Source organism: Pinus tabuliformis, chromosome J (genome assembly GCF_031772625.1).
Source record: "Pinus tabuliformis cultivar Carrire ecotype Pingquan chromosome J, CPIR1, whole genome shotgun sequence".
Classification (NCBI taxonomy): domain Eukaryota; kingdom Viridiplantae; phylum Streptophyta; class Pinopsida; order Pinales; family Pinaceae; genus Pinus; species Pinus tabuliformis.
The window spans coordinates 1,508,055,948-1,508,083,250 of NC_142295.1; the positions used below are offsets into that span (position 1 = coordinate 1,508,055,948).

At 39.1% G+C, this 27,303-nt stretch overlaps 1 protein-coding gene across 2 annotated transcripts in view; it reads left to right on the forward strand.

Moving 5' to 3' along the window:
* Positions 1–27,303, forward strand: part of THO1 (nuclear matrix protein-like protein) — a 368,535-nt gene that overhangs the window by 42,838 nt on the left and 298,394 nt on the right. For both annotated transcript variants that reach the window (XM_089379707.1, XM_089379706.1), the window contains exon 3: positions 490–564. In XM_089379707.1, coding sequence (XP_089235833.1) covers positions 490–564 — 75 coding nt within the window. The remainder of the gene's footprint in view (positions 1–489; positions 565–27,303) is intronic.

Below are 27,303 nucleotides of genomic sequence, written 5' to 3' on the forward strand. Positions count from 1 at the left end.
TAAGCCACTGCAGCTATGGGATCTGGGCCATCATTGTTAGGTTTGGGCTAGGCATTCATCCATAGAGGTTTATTGGCAACCAATGGTCCCTATAATTTGGTTCTATTTTTGGAATGAACGTTATGGCTAAATTTGAGTGTGCAATATCCACAAAATAATAATTTGTAAGACGTTGTTGAGTTATTCTATATCTGCTACAAGAAATGCATTTAAGGATATGGAATAATAAAATTGTTGTTCTCACCTTATGTATGTTCGTTAGTTTTAAAGTGATACCAGCATGTGTTTTTATATGTGAAATATTAATTGTGCTGGTAAAGATGGAATTGATTTGTAAATGGAGAAGTCAGAAACCTACCTTCAGGTATATCCAAAGAGAATTTTAAATCATGCTGAATTCCTTCATACTATAATGTGGATCTGGATGGTTGAAAATATTTTCATGCTGTTTTAACTTTTTACCTAACCCATATTTTTGCTTTGTTGCAGAAACAAACTGTGCTTGTCCAAGATGAAAATCAATTGTTAGAAAATGGTTTGCGTACTTTGCTCCAGGAGCTGGTGGTAAGATGCATGCTTGTTTGTTATTTTATAGTAGTGCCTTGACACCTATATTATTTCGTATCTGGACGATGTGAAAGTAAGTTTTAGATTTGTTTTAACTTTTTGTTGTCTCCAGTGATTGCGGAACTTAATCAAATTGGTATTCTGTTGCTAATTGTCATTTTATATATAAATAATCAGGATAGTGCTTGTTTCCTCAGTTTATAGTTCCTCTCAGCCTAGACGAGTCTAGATGCTTCAATAATGACAGAAGGTTTTGGTATTTCATGCTGTAATTGATTACTTAATGTTTGAGTTCAGAAAAATGGCATGTAGTACCAAAGAGAGTCGGGCTTTTTCTTAGTCACATGTGCTGTAGACAAACACTATATCTATTAGGTATAGGAAATTTGTCTTGGTTGTAGGAGATGTTGACATTAGACAAACATGGTATGCACACAACCAATTCCGTGTGCTGTTGTAGTATAGCTAAAGAGGAGGATGTCAGCATGAACTTTATACCAAATAATAACTCTGATTTACCACAGTATCAATGATTAGTGCATTTTGACTGAAATTGCTGCAATTGTTAAGCAGAATTTTTAATTAATTTTAAAATGAAGGATAGAATTGTATCGATGAGCAACAAATGTCTGCCTAAAACTTATGTATTTGTGCTTCGGTTATCCCTCACAGTTTTTTTGGGGAGGCTGCTATTCATATGAAGCTGGTTTTCTATTGATGGCAGTATGTACTATGTATTGCTATTAATAATCAATGTTCCACCAAGTCTCCGGGACGGGGAGACGCGGGTGCGGGGAGACGCACAAAGGGGACGTGTGGGAGAACCCTGAAATTTTAGGGAAATTTAGGGGAGACAGGGAGACGTCGAGGTATATATAATATAATTTTTAATTATATATATTATAAATTTATATATATGTATATAATTTTGAAATTTTCATGTTCATATTCATTGTTCAATAATGCTATTCATCAAGATTCAATACCATAAGATTCAATAATAAAATTCAATATGAAATTCAAATATTCAAATACAATGTACATTGATCCATATCAATTATCATTCATCAATCATCATTCTATAATTTACATCATTCTATAATTTACATTGAAAACCAAAATAATAACTGAAACTAACATATATTCCAAACAGTTGTTTCTATATGATTAAATCAAAAAGTTATAAATAAATTAACTTCTAATATATCTGACCAACCTCCGCTATTTCGCTTTGGTTTTCACTAAAAGAATGACGATAGATGAACCACATACCTGTAATCTTACAATGCTCTTAATTTGTTCACGGTCTAGAGGTTGGAAAACAATATACTCATCAATGCGATTCATGAACTCAGGGCGGAATGTCGTTTGAGCCACTTCCATAACCCTGTTCTTCATTCTCTCATACAGTTCCTCTTTTGAGCTAGGTTCATCATCAAGCCTACTTAGAATGTACTGAGAACCAATGTTTGAAGTCATAATAATGACAGTGTTGGTGAAGCTTACAGTTCGACCCTGAGAATCAGTGACCCTTCCGTCATCTAAAATCTGAAGTAGAATATTGAAGGCATCTGTATGTGCCTTCTCAATTTCATCAAACAGAATAATTGCATAAGGCCTTCTACATATAGACTCAGTCAACTGTCCCCCTTATTCATAACCCACATACCCTGGTGGTGCTCCAATTAGCCTTGAAACTGCATGCTTCTCCATGTATTCACTCATGTCAATCCTCACTAGAGCTTCATCAGTATTAAATAAATAGGATGCAAGAGCCTTAGCTAATTCTGTTTTGCCAACACCTGTTGGGCAACGACTGCTAAGTGCTAACAGCAAGCCGCTGCGTGGAGAAGAGTGAGGATGCGCTGAAGCTCTCGTGGGCGCAGTGAGAGCAGATGGAAGAAAAAAATGCGTTGAGGTAAGAGCATAATGAATGGCGGCAGAATGAAAACTTGAAAAGTGGAGTTAACCCTAACTTGTTCATGTAATTTTTTATTTGTAATTGTTAATTTAGTTTATTTTTATTTTTTATGTTTTTTTAATAAATTAATTTTCATTTTTTTATATTTTTTTTTTGGTTTATAAAGGGTAATTAGACAAAAATGAAGGGGGGACGCCCAGAAGAACCCCATTTTCGGGGGGACGCCCAGAAGAACCCCATTTTTGGGGGGGACGCCCAGAAGTACCCCTTTCGGGGAGTCGAGTCTCCCACATTGGGGAAACGCACCCCCTTGCGTCTCCCCGAGTCTCCCCAAAAGGGGGACGTGGGGAAACGCACCCCCAAGAGTCTCCCCGTCCCGGGTGCGTGGGGTACGAGGGGTGCGCGCACCCCACCCTGGGGGACGCGTCCCCGTGGAACACTGTTAATAATGGTATGGTTTGCTATTGATATGCAAACCGTTTCAAGTACGCTCACTTTTTTATTTAGTGTTCATTAGTTTTACTCTTATGAAAAATGTCAGGCCAGGCAGTAACTCCACAAAACAAAAACTGATTCGTGTATTATTCCATAGGTAGGTCATTGTTATATACAATAGGGAGTGACTGTTCAGTTCATCTCCCGATGACTGTTCACATTCCTAATTTAATTATTTACATAAAATTCACCCAATCATGAAGATTAGGTGTCAACATTCCCCCCCTTAATCTGAAGGGATGTTGGTGAGTCCAAGCATCATTCTGAATCGTTCAAGCTTTTCCCTTCCAAGTGCTTTGGTGAAGATGTCTGCAATTTGCTCATTTGTGGAACAATGACGGAGATGGATTGTTTTGGCCTCAACATGATGTCGAATCAGATGATATTTAGTATTGATATGCTTCGTTCGATCATGGAACTTTGGGTTCTTGGCCAATTTTATTGCAGAGGTGTTGTCAATCATGAGTGGAGTTGATTGTACTTGTTTTACCTGCAAAGCTTCAAGAATTTTCCTGAGCCACACAATTTCTTTTGTTGCTTCAGCTGCTGCCACGTATTCTGCTTTTGTTGTGGAATCTGCTGGAACTGATTGTTTGCGTGATCTCTAGGAGACAGCTCCTGATCCAAGACTCATAGCATATCCTGAAGTTGATACCCTAGTTTTTTTGTCTCCATCGAAGTCTGAATCAGAGTATCCAATCAAACTGAAGTCGTCCACCTGTGTATACTTGATTCCAAAGTCTTGAGTTCCCTTCAAGTACCTTAGAACTCTTTTAGCAGCAGACCAATGTCCCTCACAAGGATTTTGCATAAACCTGGAGAGGATTCCAACAGCAAACGAAATGTTTGGTCTGGTTGTAGTTAGGTAGTTGAGGCTTCCTACAAGCTGTCTATACTTTGTTGCATCCTCAAATTCTTTTCATTCAATAGATGTGAGCTTTAAGTTTTGCTCCATTGGAGTAGTGAGAGGATTGCACTCTGTCATGCCAAACCTGTTCAACAGTTCTCCAATATATTTCTTTTGAGAAAGAAATATGGACTTTGGATGTTGGGTTACTTCAATGCCAAGATAGTAATGAACATAGCCCAAATCAGTCATTTCAAAACTTTTCCCCAATTCCTTCTTTATGGATGCAATGTAGCTTTCATTGTTCCCTGTCATCAAAAGATCATCTACATATACCACAAGATATACAACTGTTTTGCCAACTTTCTTGACAAATAAAGTTGCATCATGAAGATCAAAATGTTTGAAATTGAGTTTCAGAAGATGCTCAGTTAGTTTTTCATACCAGGCTCGCGGTGCTTGTTTGAGGCCATACAAGGACTTCACAAGTTTCCATACTTTATGTTCATGTCCTTTCACAGCAAATCCTTCAGGCTGGGACATAAAAACATTCTCTTTTAGATCTCCATTTAAGAAGGCAGTTTTTACATCCATTTGATGGACTTTTCAACCGTTCTGAGCTGCTAGTGCAAAGAGTGTCCGGATGGTAGCCCATTTTGCTGTGGGGGCAAAAGTCTCCTCATAATCGACCCCTTCCTTCTGTGCAAAACCTTTTGCCACAAGCCTAGCTTTGTGCTTGTCAAGTGAGCCATCAACTTTATACTTGTTCTTGTAGACCCACTTGCAGCCAATTGGTTTGGTTCCAAATGGAGGATCAACCAGCTTCCAAGTGCCATTCTTTATGAGGGCATCATACTCCTTTTGCATCGCTTCTTTCCATTCATCATGAGAAGCAACTTCTTTGAAGGAAGTTGGTTCAAAATCTGTAGACAAGTTCAATTCACAATCATAATAAACATCCATATCAACAGGTGAATTAGAGTCATCTACATCACCTCCATTTTGTCAGTTTGAATTTCTGGTTCCTGTTTTTCCAATTTCATCAGGATGAACACTTTCAAGTGTCTTCGTCAGCCACTTTGGGGGACCTTTCTGAGATGGTCCAGGCTGCTCTGTTGATTGAGTTGGGACTGAATCAAGATTGAGTCTCCCAATTCTATCAATTACATCACTTAAAGCATTATCCGTTGTTGGAGTTTCATACGGGGGAGAGTGTTCTTCAGAAGAAGATTCCACATGTTGATCTAGAATAGGAATTCCCCCTTCAAGATGTGGAATCTGATTATCAAATTCTTGAAATGATTTTGTTTTTGCGAATCTATCCAAGCGATCAAATTGCCGCTCAACAACATTGTCAGATTTGGATGATTCAAGAAAAATTACATCTCTAGATACAACAAACTTTTTATTTACTTCATCATAGAGGCGGTATGCTTTGGAGGTGTTTGAATACCCCAGGAAGATACACTTACGACTTCTAGCACTAAGTTTGTTTCTATGTACCTTTGGTATCAAAGCATAACAGGTGGAACCAAAGACCCTGAGATGTTTTACCGAAGGAACATGTCCATACCACAATTCATAAGGAGTCTTGTTTCTTATAGCATTAGATGGACATCTATTCTTTATATATGCAGCACATAGAACAGCATCAGCCCAAAACATTATCTTTACATTTTTGAAGAAAAGCATGGATCGTACCATATTCAAGATTGTTCTATTCATTCTTTCAGCTACACCATTCTGTTGGGGATTATAAGGCACAATTGTTTGATGTTTGATCCCATGTTGGCGAAGATAGTTTTCAAATTCATTTGATTTATATTCTTTTCCATTATTAGTGCGAATAGACCCAATATGAGATTGTGCATCATTTTCAATCCATTTATGAAAATTCTTGAATGTTTGAAAATCATCAGATTTGTTCTTCAATAAATAAACCCAACACATTCTGGTGTAGTCATCAATAAATGTCATGATATATTTATTTCCATTTGCAGAAGGAACAGGCATTGGAACACGTAAATCTGAATGAATGAGTTCAAGCTTCCTATGTGCTCTTGAATGTGAATCATGAAAAAATTGTTTAGAATGCAAGCATCACATTGCTTAAGTTTTCTAGGAATTGTAGGCAAACCAGCAACACCATTTTTCTTCAATAAGCGGACACTGTCATAGTTCAAATGTTCGAATCTAGCATGCCATAATAAACTTGATGGAAGTGTACCTTCTTCATGATGAGAATTGTATGAGAAATGTTGTGCATGAGCAGATGTCCTTGCAGTTTGAGAAGCCTTTCTTCTTCTATTCCCCTCATGACAAGTGAGTGGTCAGATGCTTTTCTTACCTCAAGCTTGCTATCAAACATATGAATGGAGTGACCTTGCTGGCGGATGTGGACCAAGGACAACAAGTTTCTCTTGAGCTGTGGGAGATATAGGACATGATCCAGAAGAAAGTCTGAAAGACCAGGCAGTTTAAGCCTGATTGTGCCAAGCCCTGATGGCTTGATTTTTGATTGATCTGCAAAGTATACTGCTCCATCAACATTGTCAGTAAAATCTTCAAAAAAATCTTTTCTATGAGTCATGTGACAGGTTGCTCCTGAATCAAGCAACCAATCATTTTTCTAGAAAGCAAGTGAAGCATTAAACAAATCTTCATTTACTCCAATGTTAAATTGTGCCTCAACATAGTGAGCGGATTCAGGTGCTTTACCTTTGTCTTATCATCAGTTTTACCTTTCTGTTGATTTCTTTTCTGCTCAATTTTGTCCCATGGTAGCTTGCATGTAGAGGCATCACGTGATCCATTTCTTTTGCAGCGAATGTAGTGCAGATCTGCCTTTTCTCCTTGAGAATGTCTGCCCCCCCTGCCTCTGAAATATCTTCCTCTTCCTCTTCGTCCACCTCTTCCTCTTGTAGAATCTTGAGCAGGATGCTTTTCTTTATGAGCAAGGCACACAGTCTCTTCAGAAGATTCAGGGGCTGTCTTCTTTCCAAAAGCTTTCTCTCTTTCAGCAAACTTTTTCACAAGAGAGTCAAAGGCTATATATTTGAGATTTCCATTTGCTTGCAATGACTCAAGATAATTGGAATAAGTAGGATAAAGTGCCTTGAGAAAAGCAATAAGAGGAATATCCAGCTCAACCTTAGTGGAATTGATATCATGCATTATAGACTTTACTTCAGATGCAAGAGCAAGAGGATCTTTATTTTGCAGTTCAAGAGTGAAGAGTTTAATCATAAGTTGAACAACTTCAAGTGCAGAATGTGAGTCATAGAGTTATTTCAGCTTTTGTAAAGCTTCAAAGGCAGTTGAATATGATGAAATATGGCGACTCACCTCTTCATTCACAGATGCTGCGATTAATGCATAAGCTTTGTTGTTCTTGTTTTCCCAAATGACGAGCTCTTTGTCTGATGTAGGCTGTACTGGGTCATTGTCTCCTTCTCCGACACACACTCCTTTCCACAACTCATTGAAAATGAGGGTGTGTTTTATCATCCGGGACCATTCAGGATAGTTCTCCTTGCCAGTGAGAACTATTCCCACCATGGATATGATCGAATGCATTCTGTAAAACAAAATACTTTTGCTGATAGAAAAATACTTCTGCCAATATACAATAAAATTGTACTCAAAAGGGCATTCTCAAAAGATTTCAAATCTCTTCCTCATATACCAATATGTACGTCAATACTTCACGCTACAACTTTATGCAATATATTTTCTCCAAACTTATTTTCTTCAAATCCCTCCAATGTTTGATAAAAGCATCCAGCTTTCATTCAAATATTATGTATTACATATCACTTCAATGTAATATATTTACATATCACATATCACTTCAACGTTTTAAATGTAATATATTTACATATTACATATCACTTCAACGATTTAAATGTAATATACGCCCATTATATTACATATGACATATGACATTACCATATAAAGAAGCACCCAGGCGTGATTGGAGATGGCTCTTGGCTTTGATCAAGCGAGGCAGCTAATTGCGCGCCATTGGAAGAGGCCGAGGCCGTATAAATACATGTCTTTAGACTTCCTCCTACATCTTCTTAAGTACTGGGCCATTTCAATCAAAGTATTTAAAACAGCCGTGTGCTTCTCCCAATTGTTACTGTCTTCCAATGTTTGACCATCACGGATTTCCAAATCATCAAATTGAATGCTGCTCGTCTGGGGTTGAACACGTCTTTCTTCAGTTCGGCTTCTGCGCAGTCAAGGAGACACAACACAAGACCTCTGCGCAGTCAAGGAGACACAACGCAGCAGTAATGGTAAGAGCAGGTAAGGCTGCACTTGGCTGCGCTAAGAGATCTAGGTCCCTTAAGTCAAGAGCTCGAACCCATGGATTCCGATTACGGATGCGGACTCCTGCTGGAAGAAGAGTGATCAAGCGGAGGCGAGCCAAGGGTCGTAAACGGTTGGTGCCTCAAACAAATCCTAACAGTGGAAAGGGAAGCGACGCCAGAAGGATACAAACGCAGCAGGGTAACGTAGCAGCAGTCAATGGTAGGGCAGCTTACTGTATGGAGCAGGGCGCAGGTAACGTAGCAGTAGGGCAGCGTACTGTATGGAGCAGGTAATGGAATATGGAGCAGAGCGCAGGTACTATGTCAGGCAGAGAGTGCAGGTACAGCGCAGGGATAGCAGACAGAATGCAGGTAATCAGTGGCTGAATTATATGGGGAGTAGTGGAGCAGACCAGGAGTTACAAAGACACAAAGGTTAAAAAAAGGAGCTGGCTCTGATACCATGTCAGGCAGGCAGTAACTCCGCAAAACAAAAACTGATTCGTGTATTATTACATAGGTAGGTCATTGTTATATACAATAGGGAGTGACTGTTCAGTTCATCTCCCGATGACTGTTCACATTCCTAATTTAATTATTTACATAAAATTCACCCAATCATGAAGATTAGGTGTCAACAAAAAATATTTATCCATTTATCAAGCTGTCCTTTATTGTTTTAAAGATGCATTTGGCTCTCTATTTTTTATCATGAATTCTTATGCAGGGGTGTAATGCATTTTACCTCGTTTTGGAACTCATTGTCCTTAATAAGCCTGGAGTCTCTTGTGAGGGCTTATGATTTGAAGTAGCTTATGATATTTCTATTGTGAGTGTAGAGTGCCTTGAAGAGACATTTTTATGAATTTCACATGTTTGTTATTTGTATTGTGTGCAATATTCTTTGACAAGGCATATATGGAGAAAATCTTGACGAATAGTAGTTTCACTATGTCATTTGTTTTTTGATATTTTCTGGAAGGAGTGAATGTTTCCATGTGATTTGCTTACTACCACCAATATTTGATCTTTTCGGCTTTGAAGTTTATGGCAAGTTCATAATAGGGTACACCCATATGCTTTCCAATTTGTTCATGGAAGTGGTTGGTGGCTCTTCTGTGCTATCATAGCTAAGACTTGTTTGGGTATATATTTCTATCATTACATTTTCATGTCTTTCTAATAGACATGGTCTCTCTTATAACATGGGTAATGATCAGTGTTCCTTGTATTCCTTGGTTGTCTACCAGCTGTACTTCATAGGAATATGGTGCTTCTGATATTGGACATTTGGCATTAATTTGAAGTGGACATATAGTTGTGGGTGCAGCTTGAATATCCTGAGATCTCAGTTACAACCTAAGTTGCATGGTATGGGGAAATGGAAACACGTATCTGAAACAGGAATGTGCTGGAAACGTGAACCCCCAAAAATCAGGAAACAGGGAAACATGTTATATATATACACAAGAAAATTATACTGAAACTTAGCAAGAAAGCATTTAAGTTTTACTTTTTAATTTAGAATACAGATACAGATTCATGAATAAATGAGCAAGTGCCATGGCCCAAGGCCCAAGAAAATCATGCTACAACAAATACCTACATATCTTAGAAATCATTGCCTATATTGGGATCCTTAACACAATATCACCCTCTAAGCATTAAAATAAGATAGAAAAAGTTTGACATGTCATCCTGATTTTGTTTGAGTGATAGGTACATTTTTACTAGGGTCATGATAGAGGACTTCAACAATCAATGCCACGAACATCAATGAACATAGAGGGCTTGGTGCTCTTTATTAAATGCTAGCTATATAGTATATACTGTCATACATGACAGAATCCAATGGAAATGTTGCAATTCCCCCAATCCTGAAATCCTAAAGTCTGTTAAGTCTTCTGGATTTTGAGTGGGATCTAAATTTCTACTTTCTCCATATGTAATCTAGTGAGGTTGGAAACACTCTCAAACAACCTAAAACAATTAATTGTAATATTGAAGATTTAGGGATGATCTCATCTTTTTACGTTAAGAATTTAACATACCATTAATTACATAGCATATTCTTAACATTACTGTTAATTACACAACAGTAGTAGGGCCCTAGGGTTGAATATTAGGCTGCCACACTCATAAATTATTGTTTTTATTTATATAAATAATCTGCATTTGGCCCACACGTGTTGCTGAGACATGCTGTACAGCCAGCAAAATGCGCTGTATGACACCTGAAACATGTTTTAAGCTAAGTCACCTGACACGGGGATTCGGGATTCGTGGTGTCGGATTCGGACACGTTGACCCCCCGGAACAGGACATGTAGGATTCGTTATATATTATTTTATATATATATATATATATATATATATATATATATATATATATATTAAAAATTAGATATTTCTTACACAAATTTTAATTAATGATACAAATTTATTGATTTCAAATATAGTTCTTCATCTATAGCTATTAGCATGCATAGTACATACAAAATTCAAATACATGTCAATCTATTATCTATTTCTTATGCTTGGCCCTCTTGCCACCACGAGAAATGTCTAATTTTTTAGTCTTGTTGGAAAATCAAGATCTTTGTCATTAATATCACCCTCTAAGCATTAATATCCAGAGGTATCTTTGTCATTACCTCTGTATCTGTATAGGGATCTTTGTCATTAATATCACCCTTTAAGCATTAACATAAGATAGAACAAGCATAACATGTCAAGTCAAGATTTTGTTTGAGTGATGCGTACATTTTTAGGAGGGTCATGATACAGGAGTTCGACAACCAATGTCACTAACATCAAGGTACATAGAGGGATTGGTGCTCTTGATTAAATACGAGTTCCATACCCTAATACATGACAACATTCAATGGAAACATTGCAATCCCCCAATCCTAAAATCCTGAAAAACTGATAAGTCTGCTGGATTTTTGAATGAAATCTAAAATTGTACTTTCTCCATATGAAATCCAATGAGGCCGGAACCACTCTCAAACATCCTGAGTCATTTCATGGTAATGTTAAAAATTTAAGTAAAAGGATGAAAATGAAGATTAAGGAGAATGTCCCATTACCATGAATAGCATATCAATACTAGGGCCTAGACTTGATCATTAAACTGCCAAAACACTTGCCAAATGAAAATATGCGTGGCTGTAATGACCAAATGCGGCCTTTTCATACCCGTGCAGGTCACTTTTGCCGCCTAATGAGTCCTGGAAAACAGGACATGCTGCCAAAATCGTGACACGCAGTCGGATTCGACGTGTCAAAATAGGACATGACGTGTCATGGTTTTTGGACACGAATCTCGAGAGAATCGTGTCGGACACGATGGATTTGGGATTCGTGGGGCCTATAGGACGAATCCGGTTATCTAGGTTTTAAGAGGTGTGAAACACATTTCAAAGCTGTGAAATGCATTTCACCCTACTTGAAACATGCTTCAAGCGCATTTTGATGTTTCTATACTGAAACACAGTTGGTATGAGAGGGGGTTGCATTTCCTGCAACCTAGGTTACAATGCTGCAGAATTAAAGGACTTGCTGAAAATTATTGAATTTTGGGGTGGGGGGCAGTGGTATGGGTTAACTTGGCCCCCTTATTTTTTAAGCCATGATAAAATGTTCTTACTCATTGAGTTTTGCTTAAGCTTAATGAATTTGATCAGACGTGATAAGTTTGACCAAAACTTTCCGAGTTTCTCCTAACTTGCCAACTTTGTATTGTTTACATGGGTGGTAAAAATACAAGAGAAAATTGGTCTCTTTGCATTGGACTTCCTCATTTCATTTGATGTGTAGGATTGTGATTGAGGGCTTTCAACTATGAAACGTTTGGAGTGCATTTAGAGCTCAAAATGCATACCTTTTGAGATTTTTCAATTGTAGACCAAAATATTGGCAAGGCATATAAAGAGATTGTGTATTTAGACTAAGTTGCACTGAAATGGATACAGATACGGGGTTTGAAACGGATACGGCAAATTTTTTAAAAATCCAGATACAATATGGCAAGGAAATGACACACACACACACACCTTTTAGAATCTAGATTCTATTTCTAAAAATACATAATCATCATCATGAATTCAACATAAACATTGTCATCATCATTAGTGATTACTATAACATTCAACATATCATCAAGTTACTATTTCAAATTTCAACATCAACATGACAACATCATCACCAAAATTAGTAATGCACACACTAGTACAAAACAAACTATGATGAATGGTCTACTATTATATGGCATATAATGGTATTCAATGTTCTTTATTCAAAAGTTTAAAACATCATCATAAATTACATTTACATATCATTAAATATGTTTTCATCCATGTAATTAGTATCCACATCCTATCTAGGAGTGGGAGCATTGCTACCATGTCCACTTGAAGATCCAACTATTGGTGCCTCCTCATCAAACAAAGTCATATGAGACATGGCATTCAACGTCATATCCAAGTCAGACAACATTGGTTCCACATCCCATAATTTGGTGGACCCAAATTTGTATTTTTCACTCTTGTGAGACATAAGGTGAAGGTTCCAATGAACACACCCTAGTTCCTTAGCCTTCTTGGAGCCCAATCTGTTTCGCTTCATCGGATGGATGAAGCCATATGTACTCTGGTTCATTTATGCTGAAGAGGAACTAGCAACCTATGATAAGATCTTGATGGCCAATTTTTTGATATGTGGAAGTTCCTCACCATAGTAGTTCCACCAATCAATTGGACTTAATCAGGTCTTGTCCCGCACAGCATCAATAACAACACCCAAATCCTTTGATCCTACAAAATGAGAAAACTCTGAATGAATCCGAATCCTAATTTCAGGATCTACAATTAGCTTTCTAAAAGCTTTCTTAAATCCTTGTGGGACTTCTGGGCCTTTGTATGGTGCGATTCATTCTGGATCGCTTAGCAACCCTGCAGAATAATATTTTGGATTCACTGCATAGGCCAAAGGGTGCAATCGGGTGGTCATATTGTTCCACCTTTTGGTCAATATAACTTTTACTTCTTTGTAAGAGACTTCATATGGGTTATTCTTCTTGGCATTTATAACCACCCTTATCTTCTCTATCATGGAGTCAATGCCCTCATACACCTCTCCCAAATTAGGCATATCTGTGTTAAACATGCAGAGCAAATCCACAATTGGCTTAATAAATGCCAAGAGGTACTCCACCCTATCTCACCATTCATGATCAACAACCAACCTTTTCACTGCTTCTGCTCTTTCAGATTGGGATTGCCTCCATTGATTCTAAAGAAAAAATACCACTGATTGTAGGGCTTCTTTGTTAATTTTAGGCAACACTGGTATGTTCTATGCTTTAGAGCAATTTCAATTTCTTTATTAGCCCAGTACCAATATTCAGATTAGCAATCACATCAACATGATAGTAAAATGCATATAGAACAAAAACATAAACAATAGAAGACAAGCCAAGACAAGAGGACATAAGATGTGGCACCAACCAAGGACAAACCCCAATGTGGGGAAACCCTTGGTCAAGTCTTCTTTAAGTCTTCAATAGTTCAACAGAGAGAGATAGTACAATTTACAAATTTGATAATTTATAAAAACAACAAAAGAGCCCTAACCAGAAAAGTCAACGCTGGTCAACAGGGCAGATTTGACCCTCAGCAAATAGGTCAACTTTAGTCAACTTTGGCCTCAAATAGCAAGATAAAACAACCCTCAAAACAGTGAAATTCAGCCTAGTCAAAGTCTGGTCAAAAAGCCCACCTGCGGTCAGCCTTAGCTATAGTCAACACTAGACAACAGTTAACGTTTAGCCTCGATTTCTATGCCCAGAAATGCGGTCTAAGTCAACGTTGGTCAACAGGGCAGATTTGATCCTCAGCAAAGCGATCAACTTCAGTCAATTTCGGCCTCCAAATAGCAAGATAAAACATTCCCTCAAAACAGTGAAATTCAGCCTAGTCAAAGTCTGGTCAAACAACCCACCTGCAGTCAGCCCTAGCTACAATCAACGTTTAGCCTCGATTTATGTGTCCAGAAATGCAGCCTGCCCAAACAGAGATAGCCCTCACAAAAACACAGTCAAAGGAGGTCAACGCATGCTGGTCAACGCTTGGTCTAAAATTTCGACCTCTTGAAATTTCACTCCCTTGAAATTTTGGCCTCTTAAAATTTCGGATGTGTGGAGAGAGAGAGGCCCAGAAATCTGTACCCAATCAATGAGGAGAGAGAGAGAAGTGTGAAGATGAGTGTGTCCAAATGAGGCTATGTCACCTTCTATTTATATGCAACGTTGAGGATGAATAGACGTGACTATTGGGCTTCTGAGCCTACATAAGTTTGCTGGCCGACCTTGACAATTTGACCCTAATCAAATTAAATTCATAACTTCATTTGTACATGTCAGAATAGGATGATCTTTAGATCAATCCTACGCCTCTCGGATAGAGGAATCCGAGAAAAATATCATCTGTCATAAATAAGACGACCCATGTGGAGTTTGGCCCTAGTTGCCAATTTTAACACTCCCTCTCAACTAGGGAGAACTCCATATGCTAATCCATCTACCAATCTGTACTATCTCTGCCATCAATGCACTGCTCTGCACTCTGCGCTGCTAAACTATGAAGAAGAAGAAGTGATTGAGAATGTATCATACCATTTTCTACTGACCCGAAGTCAGTCCCAATTAAAGGAGAGTGTGTCATACCACTCTTACTGACCCGAAATCATTTCTAATCAAAAGAGTGTCTCATACCACTTTAACTGACTCGAAGTCAGTTCCAATTGATCCCAGATCAATATCGGTCATCCTAGCATAGGGAGTACGGTAGTACACGATGCATCCATCGATAGTACTATGGTCCCTATCCTCATTTCCCTACTTATTGTCCATATGAGAGGTACTTCCCATGAGTCCTAGACTGCATGGGTAGGATGTCTTGGCAGGAGAAGGATGAACCACTCATGCTGCCTACATGTCGCCAAGGGGTATCGTAGGGGAAGGCTGAACCACTCACCCTACGGTTGCTTGTCGCTCCAAGAAGTACCCCAAGCCCCTCGGAGCTCCCAAAGCTCAATGTCCATCTCATACTGGACCCTCATAAGAGGGTCTCTCCACGACTCCAAGTTGTTCTTAGAAGGCCAAGAACTTGACCTTCCCGGGGGGCTTTGTCAGAATATTGATGACCTACTCATCAGTCCCAATGTGATGGAGCCTTATTGCTCCTCGTTGCACCATATCTTGGATAAAGTGGTACCTGATTTCTATATGCTTGGAGCAATCATGAAACACATGATTCTTTGATGATCGGATCCCACTTTGGTTGTCGCAGAGGATCACGATGGTATCCAACACATGTCCAAACAACTCACTGAAGAGCGTCCTCAACCAGACAGCTTCATAGGAGGCCATACTAGCAGCTATGTATTCGGCCTCGGTGGTGCTCAAGGCAATCGATTTCTGCTTCTTGCTTATATAGGATATCGAAGCAGAACCCAAAGAAAAACAACATCCAGAAGTGCTCTTGCGATCCACCACACTACTGGCCCAATCAGAATAACCATGTAGCCTCACATCTCTGGCAGTGTATCTTAGTCCATGAGTGATTGGTGCCCCGAAGATATCTCAAAAGATTCTTGGCACCAATCCAATGTTTATGATGGAGCTCAACCATATATTGGCTCAATGTCTTAATTGCAAAACATATATCCGGACGAGAGTTCACCAAGCACATCAATGCTCCTATGAGTTGACGATACTCAGACGCATTTCCGAATTCAGGTCCAGCATCACTGCCACATAACTTCTTAAAGTTAAGTTCCATCGGGGTAGTCACAGGCTTGCAGTCCACCATCCCAAATATTTCCAATATCTTCACAACATATTTTCCTTGAGAGAGGAAAATTTCACCGGGCTTTTGCCAGACCTCCAACCCTAGGAAATAGTGCATCGATCCTAGGTACTTCTTCTCAAATTCAGAAGCCAACTCCCTCTTACATTTGTGAATGAGAGGGTCTGCACTTCCATCAGCTCCATGCTTGATTTTGTAAAGCCACTTAGAGGTGACAACCAATTTGTCCTGGGGTCTAGGGACCACATCCCAGACATCATTCTTCATAATTGACTCGTATTCTTAATTCATAGCATCCTTCCATACTTGATGCTTCACGGCTTCTTCGAATGATGAAGGCTCATTTTGAATGATAGTGCTCATGGCGGTCAAATATCCTTGATACCTGTTCGTCTTCTTGCTTTCACAGAAAGTCCCTTTTGGTGCAATGTGTCTGTAGCATAAAAACTATGGCTGAAGTATGAAAACTGATAGCTTGGAGGTTTAATAGTTAAAAAATACACGAGAGGTATTTTAATAATGATTTATTAATATATATAATTGTATAAGATGATATAAGATGATTTGAATGTTACAATGAGGCCCTGCTTTTATACTCCAGCAGGTGACCTTTCATGAATGGGCATGTCTATTAGACATGCCTTTTCACCTAACTTAATGACTATTAAACCTAATTAATACTTAATTATTTAGTATTTACATTAATTTTATTTATGTCATTTGTTATAAATTATATTCATAACATAGCCCCTTCCTTCAGAAGCTTTGTCCTCAAAGATTTATTAGTGTCTGTCATCTCGATGTTTTACATCTGGTCATCGATTCGTCATGTAGCTTATCAGTACTATTTCCATGGATTTTTTATTTATTAAATTAACTTATATATATATATATATATATATTATATATATATATATATATATATATATATATATATATATAATATATATATATAATATATATAGATTATATATATGTATATATAGTTTTTATATGATTAATCTATACCTATGTTATATCATACCATAACATAGTCTTTTAATCAATTCACTGAACGGTCACGTTACTGAACAGTCACGTGCCGAATGGTCACTTACTGTTTGACCGTCGACCCTTCGTGCGGATATCACCGCAGAGCCCACCACAATGGAACCGCAGGTCACCGCAGATGAAAGAAACGACGTAGGCTTCCCCGGACATGTTGCGTGGTTTAGTTGAAGGCTTAGTGAGCTAGTTGGTGGAAAAGCGATAAGCGATTCGTCAAATTTTATAGCGCTGTTTGGTTGAAGACTATGATAGTAGGAGATGCCACACGATGATTTGGACGAGGTCTTAATCATCGTACTTCTTTTTACTAATTGAACACGCACAAACCTCTCTGTATTTAGTAATTTACCATCACATCGTACGCATCGTCAACGACAAAGACGGCTCTGTCTGCGAGTTTGAGAGCTGTAGTCACCTCGTCGGGAAAATTAACTTGGCCTGGAGTCCTTCCGAGATAAGAATTGGGATTGCTTCCAAAACGAGAGACATGGTATCAGTATACCGCGGGTGCTTCTTGCTGTTAACATCAACTGTCGCGATATGATGGGTTTGCTCGATCAACATGTCCATGAACAGGGTTTTTTCGTGTTGAAGGTGCCCGACAAGTGCCATACTTCTGACCAGAGTTTCGATGCCCTCGCCATAGACTCCCTAGGCAGTTGGATAGTATTTCTTTGTAAACATTTTCAGATATATAAACAACAAGTCTTGATCTGGATCGTACACGAGACTACAACAATTCACACGGTTGTTAACTTTGGGCCTGACTTCATATATTTTTTTAGGTTTCTCGTGGTTGATTTCAGAATTACTCTGCGGAGATTGACTGTCCCACTTTTTCTGGTTGGTCTCAACAGATCGATGAATCGATGATTCATCTTTACCTCTATTTTTCCACCAGTTTGCAAGGATTTTGTGTATGAGTTTTCCACCTCTACATGAACTTTTCTGTCTACTGGTTTCCCCATCTTTAATGGGCTTGGGTATTTCAATTTTATAACTCTTGGTGCTGGTTTGAGATTCTCTGAGTGTGGGCTTTTCATCTCTATAATTATTATGGTTGACATTTGAGTCTCTGTTGGTGGGCATTCCATCACTATCCTCATCACTGTCACAGTCGTCACTGTACTCTTGACAATATCCACCTAAGACAGAATTTTCAGACTTCTCATCTCCAGTTTTCATTATCATCCCAACAAAACCCTCAAATGGATTTCCTTCATACTCTACATCATAGGTACTTAGGAGTGTTGGCCTTACACCTACTAAAAAACCCTTAATGTCTGGAGACTGTGGTTGCTGATCACTTAGTGTAGCTGAATCATTTGTTATATTTGCCATGAAGGTGTAACCACTGTAACCCAGGTCTTGAGGTAATGAAAGATTAGAATTACAAATCTTCATCCAATTTAATGGTTGACATGACCTTCCTACTAAAGGCGGCCTTGCTGGTTGCTGCTGAAAAGCATCATTACAGTTATCTTTACCATTATAATCTTGAAGATCATCTTCATTCTTATCATAATCTGAAATTGACATAACCTTTTTCTGATCTTCTGTAGAATGTAGTGATTCTTCATCATCATTAATGTCTTCTTTAGCATCTTCCTCGTTGTTATGATATTGTTCATCTTCTTGTTTTTCGAGATAGTCCTCATCCACATCATCTTCATCTAGATCATTTTCATTGCCATTAAGATCAACATTTTGATCGAATTCTTCTTCATTTTCTTCTTCCACATTTTCCTCTCGACATGCTTTAACTTCTGCAATTGATTTTTTCAAATGCTGAAATGCTTCTTGAATACTAAACTGTTCAACGTAATCAGGATATGAACGTAATGGCACATTGTGCGACGAACTATGTTCCAAGGCCCACATGATTATATCGTGTGCCATGGCTCTGATACCACTGTAACATAAAAACTATGGCTGAAGTATGAAAACTAATAGCTTGGAGGTTTAATAGTTAAAAAATACACGAGAGGTATTTTAATAATAATTTATTAATATATATAATTGTTTAAGATGATTTGAATGTTACAATGAAGCCCTGCTTTTATATCCCAGCAGGTGACCTTTCGTGAATGGGCATGTCTTTTAGACATGCCTTTTCACCTAACTTAATGACTATTTAACCTAATTAATATTTAATTATTTAATATTTACATTAATTTTATTTATGTCATTTGTTATGAATTATATTCATAATAGTGTCTCTCGGCATCTTCGAGAGTCTCCCTAATCCATGAGGGTCTCCTTTTGGAGGAGGAGGGCTCATGAGGAGGAGCATCAATAGGATCCATAGCTTCATCAACATCAGGCATCGTTTCGTCTTCTTTTGCACCCTGATTTCCAGTGTCAGCTTATTTGTCCTTCCTTCGGATAGGGGAAGGTTGCTGATCTTCCTGAGGGCCATATCTTCGTCGAAGGTGACATCATGACTTAACTTCCTTTTGACTAGCTACATAAATTCTATATCCCTTAGAATTTTCACTATAGCCCACAAAGATTCCTTTCTTCCCAGATGCACCCAATTTGCTTCTTTTCTCTTTCGGCATATGAAAATATATGGGACTTCCAAAAATTTTAAAATGAGAGACATCGGGTTTCTTACCAGTGAACATTTCTTGGAGAGTCTTGGAGTCCAATGCTTGATGAGGGTATCAGTTTTGAACATACACGACAGTATTTGTAGCTTCAGCTCATAGGAACTTCAGAAGACCTTGATCATGAAGCATGGCACAGATTGCTTCTACAATAGAGCGATTCTTCCTTTCAGCGACACCATTCTGCTCAAGGGTGTATGGCGTTGTAGTCTCCCTCTTAATGCCAACTTCTCTGCAATAATCTTGAAATTCATTAGATTCGTACTCGGTCCCATTATCAGTCCTCAATAGCTTGGTTTTCTTCTTGGATTGGTTTTCGATCAAGGCTTTGAAGTGTCGGAACCAGGTGAACACTTTGTTATCACTCAGGTTGTCCCTCAGGTTGGAGTAAAGGGATACGGCCGAGGTAACCACAAACCAACTTTGGACTGCAGGTTCTAGCCCACTTGCAATCAGAGAGGGCTCTCTCTTTCTGATTTAGCTCTGTTGATGATGATTTTAGGCTAGCTATTGAGTTCTAGGGTTTTGTTTGTGTTTTGGTGGGAAGATTGATGTTTTCAGGTAAAGAGGCAGGTATAGTCTGAAAGTTTTAAACCATTGGGCATGGAGTCAAGGAGTAAAACTGCTGGTGCGTTTTCTTGGTCACAGGAGGAATAAGGAGCAAGGTAGCTGTACACAGAGCAATTTTCAAAGTCTAAAGGATGTAAAGAATACTAAGGAAGGAGAGGCAATTAAGAATCTCTCAGTCAGTTTAACACAAGGGCGGATGAGCTCTATCTAAGGGAAGTGAAGAATCCCTAGATAACTGTCAAACACATGTGAATTAGGGTAAATATGAGCCACGGGGAATTCATATTCATGTCCAATTCATTTTAGATGAAAACATAAAGAAACAACAGAAATTGAGCCTAGAGTTCAGTTAAACAAGTTCTAAGCCAATCTTTCTTTTTGCTATTTAGATGGTGAAAAATGAAAATAGAGGTAAGAAGCACTTATTGATTCATGTTGCAGCACAAGAATTCCATCATTTAGTCTCCAGAGACCATTAACAACACATCAGACAGTCATTCCTTCAATCTCTTCAGCAATCTTTGATTACAGAAAAAGTCTCAGACATACAGTGCGAGTCTCTAATGAAAAGTTATCAATCGACCAACCCTTGAAACAATACAGAGGGTGGTATATATAGGGAAAACTCTCCAAAATTGTTTATTACAGCTGTGACCTAAACAGGTCTGAAAGTAAAAGATTACTTTAACCTAAACCTATCAGAAATAAATGCAAGAAAATATCTATGGGCTGTGCTGAGGGCAGCCGTATCAAAACTGAATTAATGCGTTGTCCTTGGTGGCTCGGTGCAGTGCTTTTGCAATAACTGTGCATGGACTTCTGCTCCATTGTAGTTCGGTGGCTTTAAGTGCTTTAACTGTGATTTGAGAGCTGGGATGGGCTTCCACCTCCTGATTTGACTTTGTTGGAGGCCATTCAATGTTGACCTGCTTTGGGAACTGAAGATTTTCATTAAAAAATTTAACTGATACTCTTTGCCGCTTCATCCTTCCTCTGATACTCTTTGACGAACGAATCGGGCCGGTTGTCTCTTTCGCTGTGGGTCAAATCAAAACTTAATGGTCGCTGTTCGGCCCTCTGTTTCCTTTAGAATTGTCTTTTGATCCTTTCTGTATGCCTCGCGAAGAAAAACGGGTCATTCGACGCCTTTTTGGGCTTGCTGGGGGCTGCGCAATAAGGGGCTTTCCACTTCGGCCCTTTTCCCGTAGCCATGCGCGATTCGCGCCTGAAAAACTGCCTCGAAATTTGAATTCGGGCTTCCTAAGAACGATTTTCGCCTTTCGCCTTGAAATTGATGATGACGTCAGCATGACATCAGCGGGTGGGACCATGGTACAATGGATGACCGTTGACGTGGCAGGATGACGTCAGCATGTACGGTGGATGACGTGGCAGGATGACATCAGCAGGGTGACGTCAGCATGTACGGTGGATGACGTGGCAGGATGACTCGGCAGGAGGCCGATGTGGTGCAGATAACGTGGCGTGGTGACGAGGCAGACACGTAGAACTGGATAAGTGACATGGGGCGCGTATATAGAAGGCGGAAAGCGGTTTCATCGGACCACCTTCTGTACGAGGGCGGTATCCGTCAGAGCCCTTCCGATGCAATAGAAAGTGGACAAGTGTCTTTAGTACGGCAGAGAAACCGCCTCGCCATCGGAAGCTAACGGCCGAGCAGCGGGGCGCCTCCGAAATCGCTGAGAGCCGTCGGATGGGGAGGGCCCGATCCGACGGTGGACGGAACAGGTGAATCGGCGGGGGAATAATGGACGGGCGCGCGAATATTCGGATCTTCATAAACGCCGCGGGGAGGGTTTATACTTTGGTTTTGTGGGTTTATACAAGCGGGGGAGAACAAAATTTAATGTTTAATAACACTTTAAACATTATCTTTGTGCAAATGAATGCGGAGGGGTAAAGTTATAGGGTTTTGAGGACAACGAGGTGGGTAAAGGTTCTTGGTCTAACCAGAGGTTTAGACCAATCCCAATTTCATGACACGGATGGGTTCACAATAGTCCCAGGTGGACTACTGTGTCCCAGAATTGAAAAATACATAGCTATAGTGCTATGAGGTGAGGTATGTACATAGGGGAGTTATTAACATAGATTTAGTAGGGGAAGGGAAAAACAGATAGGGATTTACATAATAGAGTTAGTGGTTAATATGAAGATGATGAGAGAGCGCTAAGGTAAGGAACCTTAGGCTATTTTGGGGAAATAGAACTTTGTAAAAGAAGAATGGAAATCCTTGAGTGAGGCAAATCTTCACCAAGGCCAATGTTATGGAACATGATGAGACTAAGAGGCTCAAGCAGATCTTGACCTCTTTGGGAAAATTAGTGAGTGATTTGGGGAATAAGAAGAGAGGGGAGTTAGTTATGTCCAGTTTGAGTTCTTCCAGATGAAAAACTGCATCCCGATTGTGATCTGAAAAGATATAACACTTAGAACCATAAAATTGATCATGGATCATCATTCTGCAACCTCGAAAACTGCCTACCCAGCCTACTTTCCTACCATTTTTTCTTCTTTTGGTGGGTGCACTTAGACTTGCAGACCCAGCTTTACAATTTTTTGTTTTTTCTGTTCTCCTATCTAAGTCTATACTTATTTCTGCCAAAGGCCCAGATTAAGCAGTTGGGCTCCTTTGATTCTCTACCTATCTATAGATCTGCCAAGATTAAGCTGTTTGGATAGATATCATTTTCTATTTTCTAAAACAGGAAATTGAAACCTAGGGAGGCCAAGATTAAGCTGTTTGGCCTTCCCTTTTATAGAACATTCTTTTAAAAATGGTTAAGTCACCAAAATTTGGAACTTAGCAGTGGCATTTAGACTAGCACACTTCATGGCTTCTTCTTTGGTCTCTTCTGGAAATATGGAACATTGCAGTATGCAAAGTATGACATATTTGGCATGTAAAATGTCAATCATGAAAAATGAACACCTGTCGCAATAGGAGGCTAACAGTGGCTCCACTTGGGGATGGCTTTTCCTTGTGAAAAGCCAAGAACAGCAGGTCAGACTGCCTTGATCTTCTGTGGTTGCTGTGGACTGAAGGAGTTTCTTTATGCTGGCTGTTAGATAATTGAAACTTTGTAATATGAACATCCTTCTCCTTAACTGAAATATTGTGAAATGCATAGCACTGCCTGCTTTCTTTTGCGTGCTTGCTATTATGTAGAATGTTGCTTGAGCATTGCCTTTGAAACATTCTCAAAACATGGATCAAAAACTGATGTGTTTGCTTTACTTTTGCTTTGACCAAGGGTGCTGATATGAACTAAAATACTCCTCTGTTTTGATATTTTCGACTGAAGATTGTAAACAACTCCCCTTTATCATGAATTGCTGTTATGTGATTGTGCCACTCTTGCTGTTTTGTCGAAATTAGTACAGAGACAGAGCTTTTAAAACTGGAACACTTGTATTGGCTGTGTCTTCACAAGATTTATTGCTGCTCCTCTAACATTCAGAAAAATAAAACAAAACGTTGATATATACAAATATGACTGTACAAAAGATACATACAAAGCTGCATTGTATCCCTTAAAAGGGATCATGGTAATGTTTCAGCATACGGCCATTGACAGGGCCTTCTTCAGCAGAACTATCCTCTACAGACTTGAGAAAATAAGTGTTATTTCCCTGAACAGCAGAAATAACGAATGGTCCCTTCCATAAAAAATCAAACTTGGCATGTTTGCCCTTGTCTTCTCTTCGTGAGTCCCACCTTAGAACTTTGTCACCAATGTAGAAATCCTCAGCTTTAACTCTCTTATCAAACATCTTTTTGAGTTTTTCTTGCAAAATTTGAGCTCTGTCATAAACTTTTTCTCTGGTTTGCTGAAGATGAATGGTCTGATTAATCCTTCTTTGAATGTCATTTGGTTCAGCCTGAATTTCCTGTAACAATCTGATAGTAGGAATGCCCAGGGATGATGGAAATCTGGCTTCCATGCCATATACCAGCTCATAAGGGCTCATTCCAATGGATTTCTTGCTTGAAAGTCTGTCTGCCCATAGGGCATTTACCAACTTTTTGTGCCAGTTCTTCTTGTTCTCTTCTAGCACTTTCTTTATGATGTTGATGAGGCTTTTGTTAGATGATTTGGCCAAGCCATTGCCTTGAGGGTAATAGGCTGTAGAGTGGCCCAAGGTAATATGAAATTTGTGGCAAAAACTAACCATCTTTTTGGATTTGAAGGCAGCAGCGTTGTCAGTGATAATTTTCTCAGGGCAGCCAAATCTAGAAAGGATATTGCACTCAAGAAATTGGATGATGATGGTGTCATTGGCTTGCCTGCAGGGGACGGCTTCAACCCATTTAGTGAAATAGTCGGTGGCTGTTAGGATCCATTTGTGCTGGCCAGAGGAAGAGGGATGGATTTCTCCAATGAAGTCAAGACCCCATTGTTGAAAAGGCTTTTCGGTTGAGATGGGTTTCAGGGGCAGGGGCAACAACTTTCTTTTGCCCTCAAAGATTTGGCATTTGTGACATGACATGGCAAACTTCTTTACATCTGCAAAAAGAGAGGGCCAATAGAAACCAGCTCTTAAGATTTTATCAGCAGTGGACTTCCAGTATAGATGTCCTCCACAGTCACCTGCATGGAATTCTTTCATGACATTGTTAGTTTCACTCATGGTTAAACAATTAAGCAATATACCTTCATGATTTCTCCAGAATAATGCACCATTTATGACACAAAACTTTAAAGCTTTCATTCTCAAAAATCTTTTCTTGGTTCTGGACAGTCCTGGGGGAGCAAACAGGTTTAACAGTACAAAACATATATCAGCATACCATGGAGATTGCAAAAAGGTCTCACTAATCTGTGGAGTCGCCAGCTCCTGTTCATTGTCCAGTTGGTTAATGTCTAAGGCTTGAAAGTTTGTTTCGGACATCAGTTTGGCTAAACCTTGTCCCTTTATCAGCTTGGTTGGTTTTATTTCTATGTCATACTCAAGGATGTTTGCTATCCACTTGCCTCTTTTGCCTTCTAATCCCTCTTGGGTTAGTATGTCTTTTACAACAGCACTTGGGACATAGGAAATCACATGTGAATATAAAATGTACACTCTGAAATCCTTGATGGCCTTAACGAGCGCATAGGCCTGCTTTTCCATGATTGGGTACTTCAAAGGGGCGTCTCTTAAGGCTTGGCTAAAAAATGCAATCGGCTTCTCAGCTCTCTGTTCATCCTTTTGCAAAAGGATAGTAGCTATAGTATGATCAAATGCAAAAGAAAAAATGATAAAATCTTTGTCAAATTGTGGGCTGGTGAGGACAGGGGTTTGGGTTAAGGCCGTTTTGATACTCTCAAATGCTTGCTTGGTTTCAAGAGACCATTTTACCTTGGCATCCTTTTTTAACATATTGTTTAATAGTCGTATCAGTTCAGCTAGATTTGGGATAAATCTTCTTAAGAAGTTGATTTTTCCAAGGAATGCTTGCAGCTCTTTTATGTTTCTGGGATAAGGGATTTGGAGGATGGCTTGGATTCTTTCAGGATCTATTCTAATCCCATCTTTTGATATGATGTGGCCAAGTAGTTTGCCTTCTTCAAGGCCAAATAGGGACTTCTTGGGATTTAAGGAAATGCCATATTTCCTACATGTTATGAATATTTGCCTCAAGTGCTTGAGGTGTTCTTCATCGGATTTGGAAAATGGGGTGAGATCATCCAGATAGACAACTAGGAAGTCATGTATTTCTTTGGCAAAAGCAATATCCATTGCTCTTTGAAAGGTAGCACCAGCGTTTTTAAGTCCGAATGGCATCTTAACATACTTAAATGTTCCCCACGGTGTGGTAAAGGCTGTCTTGTCTTGGTCATCCGGGTGAACAAGTATTTGATTGAAACCTGAAAAGCCATCTAGCAAAGAGATTCTAGATGACCCCACTACTCTTTGTAGGATGTGATCCATCTTGGGCAAAGGATAGTGGTCTTTTAGAGAGACTTGGTTTAAATTTCTCAGATCTACACAGAATCTAATCTCACCTGTCTTCTTTCTTGTGGGAACCAGATTGGATACCCATTCAGAAAATCTGATGGGTGCTATTACGCCTGCTTCAAACATCCTCTTTACTTCCTTCTCAATCATGGGAAGAAGCATAGGGTTAATTCTTCTAAGTTTCTGTTTGAAAGGTTTCTGGTTTGGTTTTAAGGGAATGGTGTGTTGAATTATTGAAGTGTCATAGGACTTCAAGTCCTCATAACTCCAAGCAAATACATCTTGGAACTTTTTAAACAAATCAATGTACTTGGGCTTTTGATTGGGTGGTAAATTTTTGGACAATTTGATCATTTTGGGATTCTCTGCTGTCCCAATGTTGTGTTCTTCTATAGCAGCGTTCAATGGTTGTAGTTTTGGCTTTCTGGGAACATCATTAGCGTCAAACATGTCTTCTAATGGGGTTAGGCCAGCATGCAGAAAATTGTCCTTTAAGTCAATGATCTCTGCCTTGTTTTGGCAATTTCTTCCAAATGCATTTGTTTTAACCGTTCTATGTTTGTTTTGTCAAAAGCAGTGGGGTTTAGGATTTGTTTGGCTGTTGCAGCTGTTACAGCCTGCTGATTTTCATTTGTTTGCTGTTGGACATTGTTCATAGCATCCATGTCAATGTTGATATTCGAAAACTCTTGCTCAAGGGTGAGGCAATTGTTGATCTGGGCATCATTTTCAAAAACTTGCCAGTCTTTAACGTTATTTGGGACAGCAGGCCTATGTTTTATTTCGGCAGTAAAGTGATGGTTTGGCTCAAAAGGAAGCTTACATGTACTAGCAAAGGTGGCTAGGCTGTGTGCATGAATGTTATGCTCTCTTGAAATCTTGGCCAGCTTGAATTCTGTGAATGCATTAAGTATATTAGTGGCAGCAGTCCTATAGGCCCTCATTCTATTGTCATTGGTTACGAAATTACCTTTCATCTGCTGTATGATTAAGTCAGAGTCCCCTAAAATAGACACTTTTGCAGCTCCTAGAGCTTTGAGCAGTTTAAGGCCTAAAAGCAGAGCCTCATATTCTGCCATGTTATTTGTGCATTTGAAATT